This window comes from Chiroxiphia lanceolata, chromosome 5 (genome assembly GCF_009829145.1).
Source record: "Chiroxiphia lanceolata isolate bChiLan1 chromosome 5, bChiLan1.pri, whole genome shotgun sequence".
NCBI classification, from domain to species: Eukaryota; Metazoa; Chordata; class Aves; order Passeriformes; family Pipridae; genus Chiroxiphia; species Chiroxiphia lanceolata.
In genome coordinates, this window is record NC_045641.1 from 50893024 (window position 1) to 50908376 (window position 15353).

A 15353-nucleotide genomic window follows, 5' to 3' on the forward strand; every position below is an offset into this window, starting at 1 on the left:
ACTAGAGTGCAGTGCCATGGCTGGCCTTGTTTTCCTGTCTCAGAATCATGGGCTTTCAGCCCCAAGGATTCTGAAAAGCAGAACTCCCTCTGGCCCAGATAGTGCTACAGAAACATTAAATTACAGGGAGTGTGGACATCCCAGAATAACGTGAAAGGAACTGTATACCCTAAAGACTTGAAAGAATGTTGAAGATTGAATTCCCTAGATTCTCTCCTTAAAAATCTCTCTCTCCCTATAACATGTCAACAACCTTGGTTAGGGAGAACCCACTGACTTACTCAGATCAGCGAGAGGAGACAGGATATAAACAGGTGTGATGAAACAAAAGATGTCTGTGAACTTAAAAACTTCAGAGGATTCAAACCCTTTAAAAATAAACCAGAACAGATGTAAATCATGCCAGCGCCATTCCAAGGGCTGAAAGGAATGCTGAGGAATAGCCTTCCCACTGCCTCAGCAGCGCTCTTTCCTGTCTCCCCAGACTGAGCAGTCTGTGTGTCTGTGGTTATTCATCCCCTCAAACATGCTCAGCTACTTTAAAGACAAATGGGACACAACTGTGAGCAAGATGGAATATTTTTCATAAAATAGGAAAAGGACAATGTTGTGAGAGAGCATGGCTTCACTGTTGAACAAGAAGTAGTCGAGGGAGGGTGAGCTTGTGAACTGGATAATAAATAAGAGGTGTGCCTTCCTTCTGACTAAGCAAAGTACACCTCTGGATTTCTGTTGCTTTTAAGTGAGGTGCAAATGATAGTATTTTCCTTCTTAACAGGATTAATTTGAGAAAATGTAGTCTAAAAAACATTGGTACATTACACATGTACACTCATGTGAATTTACCTACTGGGCATGTAGATAGACAAAAATGTTAATAGCAGTCAGGGCCATCACAACTTAATCCATAGCCCTTTTTGCTTGTAAGACTAGAGGACAATTTGGGATTCTGTCTTCCAAGACACGAGAATCCAAGAGAGATTCTACCTTCCCACACACCGAATGAACACCAAAGAAACCATAAATCAACCTTACACTGTCTGACCATCTTCTTCTTTGGTGCCATGCTACAGAGCTGGGTTTGGGCACAGTTAAGTGTCTCTTCTTATACTTACTGATCTTGTCTGGCTAAGAAGCAAGGGAAATGGTTCCCCCCAGTCTGCATCATTTTATTCTACTGGCAGCAGAGGTGAATGTGAACACTTAAACCTGATCCGGTTTGGGCTCTGTTCTCTTGTGTTCAGTTGGTGCTTTAGGCACAACTCTCTCCATCACATCATTGTCTTTGTGAAACATCGTGTCACGTGAAGTAATTTCTTGTTCCGCTTTACAGACATGTTGATGTTTGTGTTTTCAGTTGGACAGGTGAACTACCCAAAGGTTGCAGACAATTCCTCCTTTGATGAGGACAGCAGTGATGCCCTCTCCCCAGAACAGCCAGCCAGCCATGAGTCCCAAGGGTCTGTCCCATCACCGATGGACTCTCGGATTTGTGAGCCCCTCCCTAGCACCACTGGCACATCACTAGCTCAGGTGAGAATGTGGAGGCCTCCTGCAGTGCCCTGGAGCTTCACTGCTGAGGATCCTAAAAAGTGAGACTGAGGGATCCTTAAAAGGTATAGTTTGTGAGATTTCACATGGGGTCTTGGCTCCGTGGGGTGTTAGTGACATGCTCTGCCTATTCAGAAGCCCTTGTCATGGTGTCAGGTGGGGAAAGGGATGATCATTGCTTGGTGATACAGTCTCTGTGCAACTGATGCTGGCAGGCAAAACTGGGAGATACAAGTGTGAGATTTTGGTTCCTTTTCTGCCCTAGGAAGTTGTGCTGCTTCTCAGGGACAACTGAAGCAGTGGGTTAAAGGAGTCTGATTAATGATTTGAAGCCTGTGCTCCTTCCCTCTAAGTGGACACTTCCTGAACTCTGTTAATCTATTTCCCTCCTCATAAGTGTACTCATTATGCCTTTTTCTGTCCCTGCAGGGTTCATCCCAGTTGCAGATTAGTGCAGACTCCAGTGAAACTCTTTTCCTACCTGAGCAGCCACCCCCGCCTCTGCCACCTCCACCTCTTCTGCCCCCTAGTCTCACCAACGGAGTGGCTCTTACTGCTGCCAAGCCCCCACCAACACTCATTAAGGTACTATTTTGGCTGATTTCTTCATTGTTGTAGTCTAAAGGAAGATAAGGTGGTTACTCTGAAGCAGGTTTGGAGTTGGAAGTATTAGATTAACAGATGCAAAGGAAGGAAACTTACTTCTCACTAGTGTCTTCCTCTGACACTAGTTGTAACATACTTATTAGGGTTTTCTGCTCCATGATGTATTCATCTTCTATAAAATGGGTGCTGAATGCAAAATGTTTTGAATCAATCTGAATCAGTGTTATCCCTAATTAGAGTCGGTGAGTCTGCACTGGATGAGCAAATGATCTGGTGTGCTGGGAAAGCTGACCTGCATTATGGTGCAGTGTAAGCTGCTGCCGGTGCTGTGTCTACAATGTTGCCTGAGTTAGAGAAGCATGGAAAGACCCTCAGGTCAATGAACTGGAGAATTTCAAAATGAAAATCCCAGTGTGTGTTCTGGTTTACATGGGGTGTTGTGTTATATCAGTGTTTCCATTCTTACTTGCTTCCTCCTTTTCTTCTAAATAGCAAAGCCAGCCCAAGTCTGCTAGTGAGAAGTCTCAGCGCAGTAAAAAAGCCAAGGAGTTGAAGCCGAAAGTCAAGAAGCTTAAATATCATCAGTATATTCCCCCGGACCAAAAGCAGGACAAGGGAGCTCCTCCCATGGATTCATCCTATGCCAAAATACTGCAGCAGCAGCAGCTCTTTCTCCAGCTTCAGATCCTCAACCAGCAGCAGCAGCACTACAACTATCAGACGATCCTGCCAGCCCCACCAAAGTACGGGTCCGCAGTGGCAGCTCCCTTAGGAAGCACTTGGTTCCCCAGTAGTGTTGCCAGAGATGTGACGGTTTTGGTGTGAGGTGTGGCCACTGGGTTTAACATACTCAATCTTGTAGGTTACAGTGGGCCTTGAAAAGGGCCAGATGAATCAGACAAAAGTAGTTGAAGTGAATTGGTTGGCACAGCAAGGGGCATGGATATAGGTGAAGGCATCGGTGTGCTTTAATGTCTAGGGCAGCAGCAGTGACCCAGATGTTTCTGAACTTATATGGTTGTTGACACTGAGGGCCTCCAGTGCCTTTCCACCTTGGTTTTGATGTCTGTGTCTTTTATTTTCCTGTAGGCCTCCAGGGGAGCAGCAGAGTAGTGCCAGTGCCCCTGCCGTGCGCAATCTCTCTGCCACAGTCAGCAGTGCATCTTCAGGATCCTCTGGTTCCAGTGGGTTGATGAGACAAAACAGTAATGCTGCGGTGGGCAAACCTGGCCCTCTCCCTGCCAACCTGGATGAGATGAAGGTAAATGCCCTGTGAAGCTGCACAGCCCCTTTTTTTGCCATTGTCAGTGGGCAGTACTGAACAATGTTGCTGTCCCAGAGCAGGGCTGAGGTGGACTGACAGGAGTTAGTGAACAGCAGCTGGGATTGCTACCCTGCAGTCTGTACCCGAGGTGCAGGTTTGATGGCCTTCAGAAGGATCAGTTTAGTCCTTTGTCTTGTGGCTCTGGTAGCTGTTGATAGTTGTTTGGTTAGGAGTGTGTGTTAATGTTGCACTCTTTTTCCCCCCCTGCATCAGGTAGCGGAGCTGAAGCAAGAGCTGAAGTTGAGGGCCTTGCCTGTCTCAGGCACAAAGACGGACCTGATTGAGCGTCTCAGAGCTTACCAAGAGCAGAACGGTACAGCCGGCCAAACAACCTCCGCTCCCAAATCCAGCACAGCAGCTGTCCTCACAAAAGCTGCTGAAGTGGTGGTAGCCTTCCCAGCTGCCAGGCTGAGCACAGGGCCAGCCCTTGTCACCACTGGCATTGCACCAGCAGAAGTAGTTGTGGCCACAGTCACAGGTGGCAGCGTGATGAAGTTTGGCAGCACAGGCTCGACTCCTCCTGTTTCTCCAACTCCTTCTGAGCGCTCACAAATGAGCACAGGGGATGAGAACTCGGGCACCGGAGATACCTTTGGAGAGATGGTGACCTCACCCCTCACCCAGCTCACCTTGCAGACATCTCCAGTGCAGTTCTTGGTGAAGGAAGAAAGCACCAAGTCTGCTTCCTGCAGCATAAATGCAGCACCCAGGTCAGAGCGGTGTAGCACTGGTAACAGCAGAGATGCAGAAATTAGGGACAAAGACCAGATGCTGCAGGAGAAGGACAAGCAAATCGAGGAACTCACCCGCATGCTGAAACAGAAGCAGCAGCTGGTTGAGATGCTTAGGCTACAGCTGGAGCAGGAGAAGCGCTCTCAGCAGTCACAACTGGCCCCAACGGCTGCGGGAGAAGGAACAGCCCTCACCTCCAAGCCGGGAGCATTTGGCACCCAGGTCAAGAGTGAAAATGGTTTCCTGAGTTGCCAGTTTGCGAAGCAATCCAGTGGCCAAACAGACCAATTCAGCCCTGCACCACCCGCTAGCCAAATGGACACTTCAAATCCAAGCCCAGTGCCAAAGAAAGCCGTGATGGTGAAGCAGGAGGTGCCAGCCGCGGAAGCAGAGCCGTTGTGCCAGTCCCACAGCCCGCGGCTTTTCCTTGGCCAGCAAGGGAGCGCCCTAAGCGACCTCATCAAGGGCACCCCTCCCCCCGCCCTCATCACTGACTCCACAGGGACCCACATCGTCCTCACCGTGACCAAGCAGAGCGCCGAGAGGCAGGGCCTCTCACCCCACGGAAAGGCAGGGAGCAGCTGCCCGGCCTTGCAGGTACGCAAGGGTCAGATCCCATCGCTCCTGCGGGCAGTTGGATTCCTCTCTCCTCTTCCCACTCCTATGGCTGAGGTTACCATAGGATGGTAACTTACTTAACAGGGTGGAAATTCAGTGCAGTAAAAATACTGAAAGGGCCGAGTTGCTTGCTATGGTGGCCAGTGTATAGTGGCTTTGTAAAACAGAGCAGTGTAAGCAGATCTTCAGCAAAAAAGACTGGAATTTGACAATGAGCTGTGTACAGCAATGCACGATTGGCTGTGTGCATCACAGGCTGTTCAGCATTCTTCCAAACACATGGTTCTGCCTTTTGTCAGGCAGGATCTCGGGCTTGGATGACAGGGTTTGCTGCCACAGTTCACTAATTTTTGAAAGAACAACTACGCCCATGGTACTAAAAGAAGCAGAGTGTATTTCACCTCTTGTCCTTTACTGTAGAGATTGTAGCTGGAGTGATAGATGGGTCACCTTATCTACCAAGAGCTGAAATCAAACCCTGGAAGCAGACAGTTTGCCTTTTGGCTGCTTTTTGTTTTAATGCGTGTCAGTATTTCAGTGTTAACAGAGTCTTTCATCAGAGGTGATTTACGATTCCCCTGCTGGCATGAGCTCACCACTTAACAGAAGTGTTCCAAGCGTTTCTTCCAGGAAGGGATAAATATGCCCAGGTTTTATAGCATAAGTCAAACCCCAGCATCTTCCATGACATCAGAGAAGGTTTTCATTCTCTGCTGGTACATTTCTTGCACTTTCTGCAGAGCAAATGCCATCAGGGACGGACACTGAGCAGGCTGCGTTTGCTGCGTAGCAGGTGAGATGCCAGCTGTCCAAATACCAGCATCCATCGTCACCCTTGATACCCCAGAATATATAATCTGAACCCCAGCTGTGCTCCAGAAGGGCACAGGTCTTGTGTCAGGTCTGTCAGCCCTCAAGGCATGTCATGGGTAGCCCAGGGATTTAGACTGGTACTACCTCCTCTTTTAGGAGTCTGAATCGCACCCCAGTTTGATTTCTCTGCTCAGTGAAACAGAACGATTGACTGAATTTTCTAAAGAATAAAGAGTGGGGAAAAACAAACTTTATAAATCCTTCAAGAAACAAAAGCCCTGCTCCATGTTGTGCCTGGGAAATAACCCATTATGGATACACTTTCCTTTTCAGAGAGTACAATCATCACCTGCTAAAACTCCCAGCCAAGCGCCGTGTCAGCCACCTGCAAGCACCTCCCAGCAGCCCCCGCAGCAGCAGCAGCCCAGAGGACTAAACCAATCCAAGGTAGCTTGCTGTCTGCTCACTTTTTTCCTTGTTTGTGTTTGCCTGCTGCCAGGATTTGTAACACAAGGGCAGATACCAGTGGGTGTTTTAAACAAGCATCGTTTGTGGATTAAAAACAACGAGAGGCCAGAGTGGGCAGCCTTGGTTTATAGAGGTGTCCCTTACTCCTGAAGGAGTGCAGCTGAACTGAAAAGGTGGCTGCTGCATGGAGAGAGGGTGGTGTGGGCAGTGTGTCTGCTGCTGAAGGTGCTGTGTGAGCTCAGAGGGGTAAAAGGGATGTGACATTTTACCCTCTGATACTGCTGAGCATGCTGTCATTTCCATTCTCGTGCCTTGAGCATGCCTGTTAATTACCTCTCTGTGAAGTGCAATGCTGCTTCGGGAAAGAGAGCGCCTCTGACTTTACCCCTTCTCCAGGTGATGGCTGTAAAGAGGATCTGCTGTGCACCTCCTCCCTTTCTAGCCTGCTTAGCTGTCTCTCTAACGTGTAATTAAGATATAGAAAGATTATGAAGAGTTTTTAGAGCTTGGAGGATCACTTCTGACTCTGTTCCTGAAAAGGATTTGAAGACAGGAATCATTTCTAGTGTAGTCAGAGTGAGATATCTACTTTGCAAAGGGTGAGTGACTTGTTTGTTTTGAGACATTTGAGAAAGTGCAGAAGGTAAAGGAAGGCACCTGTTTTCCTCAGTCCCTTAGCCTGTGTGTTGCAGAGGCATCTGTGGGACTCTCCTAATCCTTTTGCCTCTATGCAAGGTCAGAAGCCAGGTCTGCAGGTGGTCATGGGGCAGCTGCTCCACACCATATTTTTTTTCTTGGCACCTCCAAACCTGCAGCCTTTCTTATCCAATGGTTTCCATAAACAGTCCCTAAAAATTGGTGCTTTTGGCAAAACCGGCTCACCCACTGTGTCAAAAAAGGTACCCTCCCAGCACGTCCCTGTGGCCTGTGTCACAGTGATGGTTTCCTACCCCTCTCAGAAAGAGAGTGGACCCCAGACCAGCTCTGCCAGCTGGGGCCTGGCATCCCTCCTCTACCTGTGGGTCACAGAACAGATGAACAGCTTTCCAGGGAAAACAGGATGGGGAAGGGCATCAACACTTACACATGTTGGAAGTGGCATTCAGCAGCTGCCCAAGGATCACTGCTCCAGGCGTGCAAGTTTCAGTGTGGGTCATGCATAGCTGCTGTAGAAGCAAAGGCCTGATCCTTGTTTGAACTTTTCTGATGGGCAAGTTGTGTGCTGATTCATCTGGTAGAGCTGAGTCATAAGCACCACTTCCTGCAACCCTTGGGGTTTCCTTTGGAGCTCTGGTGCTCTCCGCCCAGCACTGGGCTGTGAAACTTGCTGCCTAGTGAGGCTGGCTTGTGTTCCCAAAGCAGGCACTGCAGGGGGATGTGGGTAAAAGACAGGCCCTGGATATATTGCACTGAGTAGGCTGAACACACAAGGGAAGTGCCTTCTCTCTCTCTGAAGTGCTAGAGGACTTCCCCACTTGGACAGATAGGGCTCTCCCCATCCAGGAGCAGCGAGGTAGTGGTTTGTGGTGTGGCAGCTTTAGCATTAGAAAAATCAGCAAAAGATTTCCAGCTGCTAGTTGGAGGGGAAATCTGTCTTCCTTCCCGACAGCCGGAGCATAGTGCACAGAGTCCAGGGAAGAAGGCAGACTGCTGAGAGTAGATCTGTGCAGACCTCTGTGCAGCACTCACGAAGCGAGGGGTGATGATAGCCTCTCAAAGCAGCTGTGAGACAGGAGTTGATGTGGACTTTTCCCTGATCACCCCTTCTGCCTTCATTCTAAACAGCCCTCATCACAGCCCAGCTCTCCTGCTGCCCCTTCCCCATCCCAGATGGACCTGGAGCAGCAACAGCACACGCCGCTTTTTGGAACTCCTCCACCTGCTCTTCCTGTTCCCTCGGTCCCAGTGAAAGAGCCACCACCAGGCTATGAAGAGGCCATGAAAAAACAGCCAAAGGCCCAGGTGATATCAGTTGTTCTCCCTGGTTTCCTTGGAGAGCAGATGAAAAGCTGCCATTGTAACTCTGCTTAGTTTCCACTGGTAGGGAATGGAGACATAACTGCACCTTCCCAGTTAAATTCCTTCTGGAGGGTTTAGGGCAGGCCCTAAACTGCAGGTAAAAATTCCAAGCCACTCACTGCCAATTGCTGATCATACTTTCCCAGCCAGTAACAGCCTGGGGTTATGGAGGACTCTGGTGCCATGCTTTCTGTGCTCATTCTTGGTAGATAACAGCCCCATCCCTGGAGTGAGGGAGGAGAACCAGCAGCCAAGAGTGTTGCTGGAGGTGGAAGCTCCCCTGGTAAATAGGAAGCTAATCCTGCATTCACTCTCCTCAGGAGAACGGCTGTTCCAGCCAGCAGATGGATGACCTGTTTGACATCCTCATCGAAAGTGGAGGTAAGGAGACAAAGCCAGCATTTCCCATAGTCTCTGGGTCTGAGTCTGGGGATTGTAGAGCACTGAGGGGAGAGTCTGTCATGGCCCCAGTCTTTTCTCCACTGTCCCTTGCAGTGCCTTTAGCATGGGCAGTAGTCATTAAGGCACTGAGATGCCAGTCAGACATTGGTATGACTGTGATTCTCAGTGGCTCTGCTGCATCAGATCTGGGAACATGGCTTCTGAGATACTGGACTGAGACTGAATTCCTCAGAGGTGGGCTGAAAACTACCTGTAGCAAGGCAAGCACAGGATGAGTTTCCTTATCCTGCTGGTGGTCAGTGATGGCTCAGTCTCAGGGGGCTCCTGTGGCCCTGGTGGGTGGGAGGGATCCTTCTGATGTTCAGCCAGGCTTTTCCTCACCTGGCCTGCCTGGTTGTTTGTTCCCTGTACAGAGATTTCTGCTGACTTCAAGGATCAGTCGTCCCCAGCTGGGAAAGAACCACCTGTGGCCTGCTCCCCACCGCCCAGCAGCCACCATTCCTCAGAGCTGGCGGTGCCAGTGTCCTTGGGGCAGCCGGTGCCCGTGGGCCGGCTGGAGGACTTCCTGGAGAGCAGCACCGGCCTTCCACTGCTGACAGCAGGCCACGATGGGCCGGAGCCCCTGTCCCTGATTGATGACCTCCACAGTGAGATGCTGAGCAGCTCGGCCATCCTGGACCACCCGCCTTCACCTATGGACACCTCGGAATTGCACTTTGCTCACGAGCCATCTGGGAGCATAACCCTGGATCTGGCTGAGGCTAACTTGGACAGCATGGACTGGCTGGAGCTGCCAGGGGGGCCTGTCATGAGCCTGGCTCCTCTGAGCACTGCAGCTCCCAGCCTCTTTTCCACAGACTTCCTTGATGGACACGATCTGCAGCTGCACTGGGATTCTTGCTTGTAATTCTGTGAGCAGAGACTGAAGGGAATGGGAGTGGGAGGGCACAGGCATGCAGGGGGAAGAGGCCAGTCAACCAAAAAAAAGAAACAAGGTCCCAGTATTTGTACTCGTCCCCTAACAGTGTCCTTCCTGCACGAAGCCAGCAGTGGGCCAGGCCAGGGCAGGGAGAACTGCTGCTGCAGGGGGAAGAAGCTGCAGGAGCTGTGGGGCTGGCGGCCTCCTGCCCACTCCATGCAGTCTGACCCAGCCCAGGTGAGAGCAGAGCCAGCAGCCCCTCCTCCTCCAGGCAGGAGCAGTGATGGCAGTGCATTGCAGCCAGGGATGAGTTCCCTCATCCCTGGGGCAGAGCTGGGGCAGAGCTGGGCAGAGCTGGGGCAGAGCTGGGCCTGAGCTGTTTCCAGAAGCAGCACTCTGCACCTTTCTGGGATTGGCAGGTAAAGGGGGTTGTGCTGCCCCAGCACGGTTGGTCTTAACGGTTGATCTTAACGGCTGAGGAAGGGGATTCTACCTCTGGAACAGGACAGAAAAGCAGGAGAGCTGGCTGGGGGTCTGGAGTGGCTGCCCTCTGCACCACCTGCTGTCTGTCAGAGGAGGGTCTGATCTGCCACAGGGCTGTGAGGAGCTGGGCAGAACAGGCACCTTTTCTAAATGTAGCCAAAGGGAACCAGGGTGACCCACCAACCTGGTAATGTCTAAGCTGGTTTCCCAAATATTGCTGAGCTTTGCAGAGGCCTGACTGCCTGCTTGTTTCACTCACCTTGGGCTGCAAACCAGATTTTTAAGGTGCTAAAATGAGGTCTTTATATGTTAAAACCGCTGTCAGTCACACCCCATTGCCCCCAGCTTCCACAGCACTTGTGACATCCCCAGGTGAGCAGGGCAGTCAGGCTGTGGCAGGGGTAGGGACAAGAAAGCGCCTGCGTGCCCTGGGGAGCTGGTAAGGGGCACAGCTGGCAATAAGCAACATATCATTGGGGGCCACGTGCAATCTGTTCTCCTGCCTTTGCTGTGTTGGTACCTCACTGTAGCAGGTGCTCCAGGGGAAAGAAGCAGCTGGGGATAGATGTCAGACCCAGTAGGTGAGAAAGGGGAAGTGGCACTGCAAAAGGGGGGTTGTATGGCATGGCACAGGTCCTGGCTCAGTAGTGCAACTGTGAGGGCCCCTTTCTGGGGAGAAGTGCAGGCCTAAAAGCAAGTACTGGACAGATGACCTCTGCTCTTCCTTTCCTCCTGTCCCATGGGGTAAAAGGCAAAAGTAAATGGCAGCTTAGTGTGAGCTGGTGCCCTGTGTCCCTGCAGGGCCCCGGGCTGGTGCCTTGGGGTAACTGCTGAATGAGGAGTGGGTGGACAACTACCCCAAGCCCCCCAGAGCCATGATGATACTATTCCTTGTGCGGGGTTCTGTGTTGGAAACCCAAGCCTGTGGCTCACTCTTGTGCTGTTACTCCTGTTACTTTTAAATTCCTGTGTTAGTAGTAGCTCATGGCCATACTGAGCAGGTGGGACATGGCTTAGGTGGCCCCATGCAGCCACCTCGCTGCACAGCTGTCCCAGCTTTGGCACTAAGCTGGGTCCAGGCTGCTCTGGCTCAGTGAGGTGGGGGAAGCCATAGCTTCTGAAATCATACACACCGAGGTACTGATCCTGCTCAGGCAATGAAAAGATCAGCCACCATCCTCAATATCTGCTTGAGGATGCTGTCCCATCTTTCCCTTGCACTGGGCTGCAATGCTTCCTGCTGGAGAGGGGTAGCTGTGAGCAGCCACATGCTGCTCCCCTGCACCTTTGGTACATGGGCCTCTTCTCAGGGGGAGGCTGGGCCACAGGAGTGTTGGTACTTCTGCTCCATGGAGGAGCAGGTGAATTCCAGCCCTGCATGATGTGCTCTCCCTCAGCCATTAAACTGGCAGCTGGCTGTACTCATGTCTGTTTGAGCTGGGAGAAACTCCTGCTTTCCTGAGCCCTATTTGCTTGTTAACTGCATGGGGAGCCACTTTCTTAATCATTTGCAGGGGGAGCCTGCTGGCAACTTCCTTCCTTTCTGCCCCTTTCTCTCTCCCTCCCCCCCCCCCCCCCCCGAGTTGTAAGCAAGTCAGAGCCTCTTATCTGCCTCCCTCAGTGTCTGAGCTGGGGAGGACACTGTCCCCCTTCCCCCAGGCTTTCTGTTGCTCAAGCTACAGCATCACATCCTAAAAGTCAGAATAACAGAGACTGGTGGGCACCCCTTCACTCCCCTGAGCCCTCCCTAAATTCTCTCCTGGTGCAGCCCTGGTGCTGGCTGGGAGCAGTGAGTACATTAGAATTGCCTTGCAGAGCTCCCACCAGCTCCCCCCGAGGGTTGCTGCCCAGTTGTGGGACCAGGTGGGTGCAGGAGGAAAGGGGTTTCTTAGGAAGGCTATGGGTGAGGTTGGGAGGATCTCTGAAATGCTAAGGGGAAAAAGTGAGGCTGCCTGTTTGTCAAACTCTCAAGCAAAATCAGGTTCTTTTAGCCCCCATTGCAGTAACCCTCACAAAAAACAGCTGTGTGATGTCCTTCATACAAATAATTACAAAGCTGCAACCAGTAAATAAAGGATGAAATTATCAAAGTGCAATGAGCTCCTAGAGGAAGGTAGGAGTGCTCCAGCTGCAGTCCTGGCCTGTTACCAATTTACCTCTCCCCTGGGGTTGCTGGTGAAAGACTGAGCATACAGGTGCTCCCTTTCGCCTTTACCCATCCACCTGTCCTGCAGGTGTGAAACTGTAGGAAATTAGTGACCCTGACTTTGCTGAACACACTTGGATTGGCCGATGGGCTGAAGAACCTCAAGGAGCCCAGACGATACAGAACCGTGACCTCATCTCTGGAGGAATCCAGCTGACCTGCCAGAGCCTCTCTGCACAAGGGGCTTCTGCCAGGAGAGCAAGTGATAACCCTGTGCCTGTGGGCAGAGGGGAAGATGGTGCCTCAGCCCAGGAAATGGTAGAAAGTCTTTTCCCCAAGCAGTGCCCAGAGCAGGCCTGCCCAGTTCTCTGCTTTCTTACTATTATTTGTTTGAATAATAGTTCAATAGTTCTTTGTCAGAAGAGGTATTCCCCTGGACATACATTTTTGCACCCATTGGGAAAAATGAAGTCTGATGTTCTGCCTCTACCTTGAATGTAATCCTGAATCTTTCTGCTGTAACCACTACTTGTTTGTAATGTGTATTTGACTAGCACGCACTCTCCCTCTTCCACTATGCAGCAAACGGCGAGGGGTGATCAGCACCATCAGAACTGGATGGTGTTGGGGCATCAGGTCCAGAGCAAGTTTTCAACTGGAAAAGGATAAAAGTGACAAGTTAATGGGGGAGAGAATCGATCTTTAAATTGAATTATTTTTTCAGTTACAAATATTTGAAAAAAAAAATCCATTTTATTAAAAAAATTCCAAACAGCCACGTGCTCAAAAACTTCTCTGCTATGCTGGTGGGAGGCCTTGGGGCCGCTCTGCCTTTTCCAGCTAAGGGTGGGTTATCCCTCTGGGTCTTTCTCAAATGTGAAAAAAGCAGCTTAAGTGGTGGTGCCTCATCCTTCTCAGCTGCAGGGAGATTCCCTCAGTGTATGGAAATTACCTACCCTGCAAGCAGAAGTAGGTCTTATGCTAGAACAGGGACAGCTTTTACAGCCTCCCCCAGCCCAGCAGGCTGGTCTGGACCCCAGCTGGTGGTGAGGTGACACTGCCTCTTCCACAGCCACATGCCAAATGAAAAGACTCACTTTGACATCAGTACTGACTCTGCAACTTCCACCCTCCCAAAAGCTTGGGTTTCTCAACAGAGTTCTCCCAAGGGCCTGTGCCCTGTTACTGTCCCACTTTGCAGATAAGACTTCACCTGCTTTTTCTGGAGACACCTGTACAGACAACACTGCTGTCTCCCCTACCCAGCCCTGCTTTCTGCCAGCCCCACTCCCTTTCCTAAGAGCCCTCCTCCTGCAGTGTCCCTACAACACCTAGTTTTCAGTCTTTCTTGCTTTTCTGGGGCTCTGCTGCAGGGCTGCACTTCAGGGAGGGCTGGTGGTGCAGACGCAAGGCAGGGCTGCCACTGCTGGCAGCAGAACTGCCTCTGCCCTGGCTGCTGCCTGACCTCGTGGGCTGCTCTGATACAAAGAGCTCCCTCGGTACCAGCACAGATTGAGCAGAGACCTCAGCCTGATGCTGGCAGAAGCCAGCGCAGAAATGGGGTCGCCATTGTCAAATGGCAGAAATTAAAAACTTGAGTACTGGCCCTGTCAAAAAATAAGACAAAGCCCAGCACTCTTCCAAGATGCAGTTTTTATTTACAAACCCACCAAATAAAGGAAAGTAAGAATCTAGTGTCATCCCATGAGTAGTTTGTGCTCACAGACAAGCGCTTTCAGTAGAAAGTCACAGACTCCATATCCAGAGCCACCACCACAAAGCAGCAATTCTCCACTCCTGACCCATGTCCCCACTGCCACTGCAGGGCGAGGAGGATGAGTTAAGTCTCCCTGAGCCAGCTCCAACTTAAACCTTGTCCTGAGCTACAACAGTGCCAAAATATACACGTTCCTGGAGTAAATTTACAGCTTTTTGGTTAACAGTAAAAATCATCTAGAGACTAAAATGACAGCATGAAACACTTGTTTAGGGGAGAGGTGGTTTTTGTCTGCTCCCAGAGGAGACAAGGACCATCCCCTAAGGCTGTTACAGTGGTAACAGGCTGGTAAACTTGGGCAACTCTTGTCAACACCCCACACAGCAGTGCTGGGGAGGTGGGATGATGCTGATGGCAGTTCCCCCTTCTCAGCCCTGGCTCCAGGCCAAAGGAACTTGTCCAAGTGTCCCCCCCACAGAGGGGAGCCCTTGGCTGGCATGGGGAGGGGATGTGCTCTCCCTGCTCCTCTACAGCAATGAGTCTCTCACCAGCCCAACTCCACATGCACCTGCAGTGCCAAGTGCCAACCAGCTTTCACACATCAAAGCCACCCTGCAAGGGCTGTCCCCACAGCCACAGCCACGCTCACACACCCACGCAGCTGCTGGTCCATGGGGCGTGAGGTGCTCTGGCCAGGCCGTTCCCCCAGGCTGTGGTGGGGAGGCAGGGCTGAGGCAAGCAGAAGATGGGGATAGCAGAGATGCAGAAAGCTGGGAGCGGGGCACTTGGTTTTTGTAGCCAGAACACACTTGTCCCTTTGCAGTACTACCCTCGACCATCACCTCCCTTGGGTTGGCAGCCTGGCCTCTTGGCGCTGCTGCCATCTGTCCCAGGTGGTCTGGCAGCCCCCCCCCCGAGGGGGATTTTGTCACAGATACAAGTGTGTGGGGTGGGGGAGGGCAAGGGGTGAGACATGACAGGGGTGGGGGACAGGAGTGTGTGCAATCGAGAAGGTTTCCCAGGATGGGGTGTGGTGGGGGTCACCCATCTATGTCCCAGCTGAAGAGATGGTGCTTCACAAGCATGTCCTGCACCCCTTCCTTCAGTGGCTTCTTCTCCTTCTCCTGCAGGACAACAGAGACCTGGGTGAGTGCACCACACCCAGAAAAGGGAGGGTGGTGTCTGCGGGCAGAGCCCAAGCACACAGAGATCTCCAGCACCCATATAGAGCAGCCTTTGCACTTCCCACCTCTGCACAGCTGAAACAGGGAGAGGCCCTGCGGTTTGGAGAGCACCAGGGAAGGGGGGGCCTGCCATTTCCCTCTGCCCCAGCTGGGCAGTGGCAAGCAGCCCCATCCACAGCCTCTGGTGCTGGCTCAAGAGGAGGCAGAGGATGGGCTGGAGGACAAAGCTGGGAGAGGGAGGCAGTAAGCAAAGCTCCTGGCTGAGTGAGAGAATGAGAGATGCCACCTACTTACCTCCCTCTTTATTGGCAGCTCCCAGTCCTGAGAGAGGCTGAAGGCAAATTTGCAGAGGACCCTGCAATGGAAATGGG

At 51.5% G+C, this 15353-nt stretch overlaps 2 protein-coding genes across 4 annotated transcripts in view; one reads left to right on the plus strand and one right to left on the minus strand.

Moving 5' to 3' along the window:
* The window catches only part of MRTFA (myocardin related transcription factor A), a 45914-nt gene extending 36121 nt beyond the window's left edge, over positions 1–9793 (plus strand). Inside the window, exons 6-14 of the mRNA XM_032689339.1 lie at positions 1358–1533; positions 1981–2136; positions 2650–2900; positions 3247–3418; positions 3695–4810; positions 5978–6091; positions 7898–8074; positions 8452–8512; positions 8947–9793. Coding sequence (XP_032545230.1) covers positions 1358–1533; positions 1981–2136; positions 2650–2900; positions 3247–3418; positions 3695–4810; positions 5978–6091; positions 7898–8074; positions 8452–8512; positions 8947–9440 — 2717 coding nt within the window. The 3' untranslated portion in view covers positions 9441–9793. The remainder of the gene's footprint in view (positions 1–1357; positions 1534–1980; positions 2137–2649; positions 2901–3246; positions 3419–3694; positions 4811–5977; positions 6092–7897; positions 8075–8451; positions 8513–8946) is intronic.
* Positions 9794–13717: 3924 nt separating this feature from the next.
* Positions 13718–15353, minus strand: part of SGSM3 (small G protein signaling modulator 3) — a 29257-nt gene continuing 27621 nt past the window's right edge. For all 3 annotated transcript variants that reach the window (XM_032689342.1, XM_032689340.1, XM_032689341.1), the window contains 2 exons: positions 15277–15337; positions 13718–14922 (listed from right to left, as the gene is read on the minus strand). In XM_032689342.1, coding sequence (XP_032545233.1) covers positions 14839–14922; positions 15277–15337 — 145 coding nt within the window. In that variant the 3' untranslated portion in view covers positions 13718–14838. The remainder of the gene's footprint in view (positions 14923–15276; positions 15338–15353) is intronic.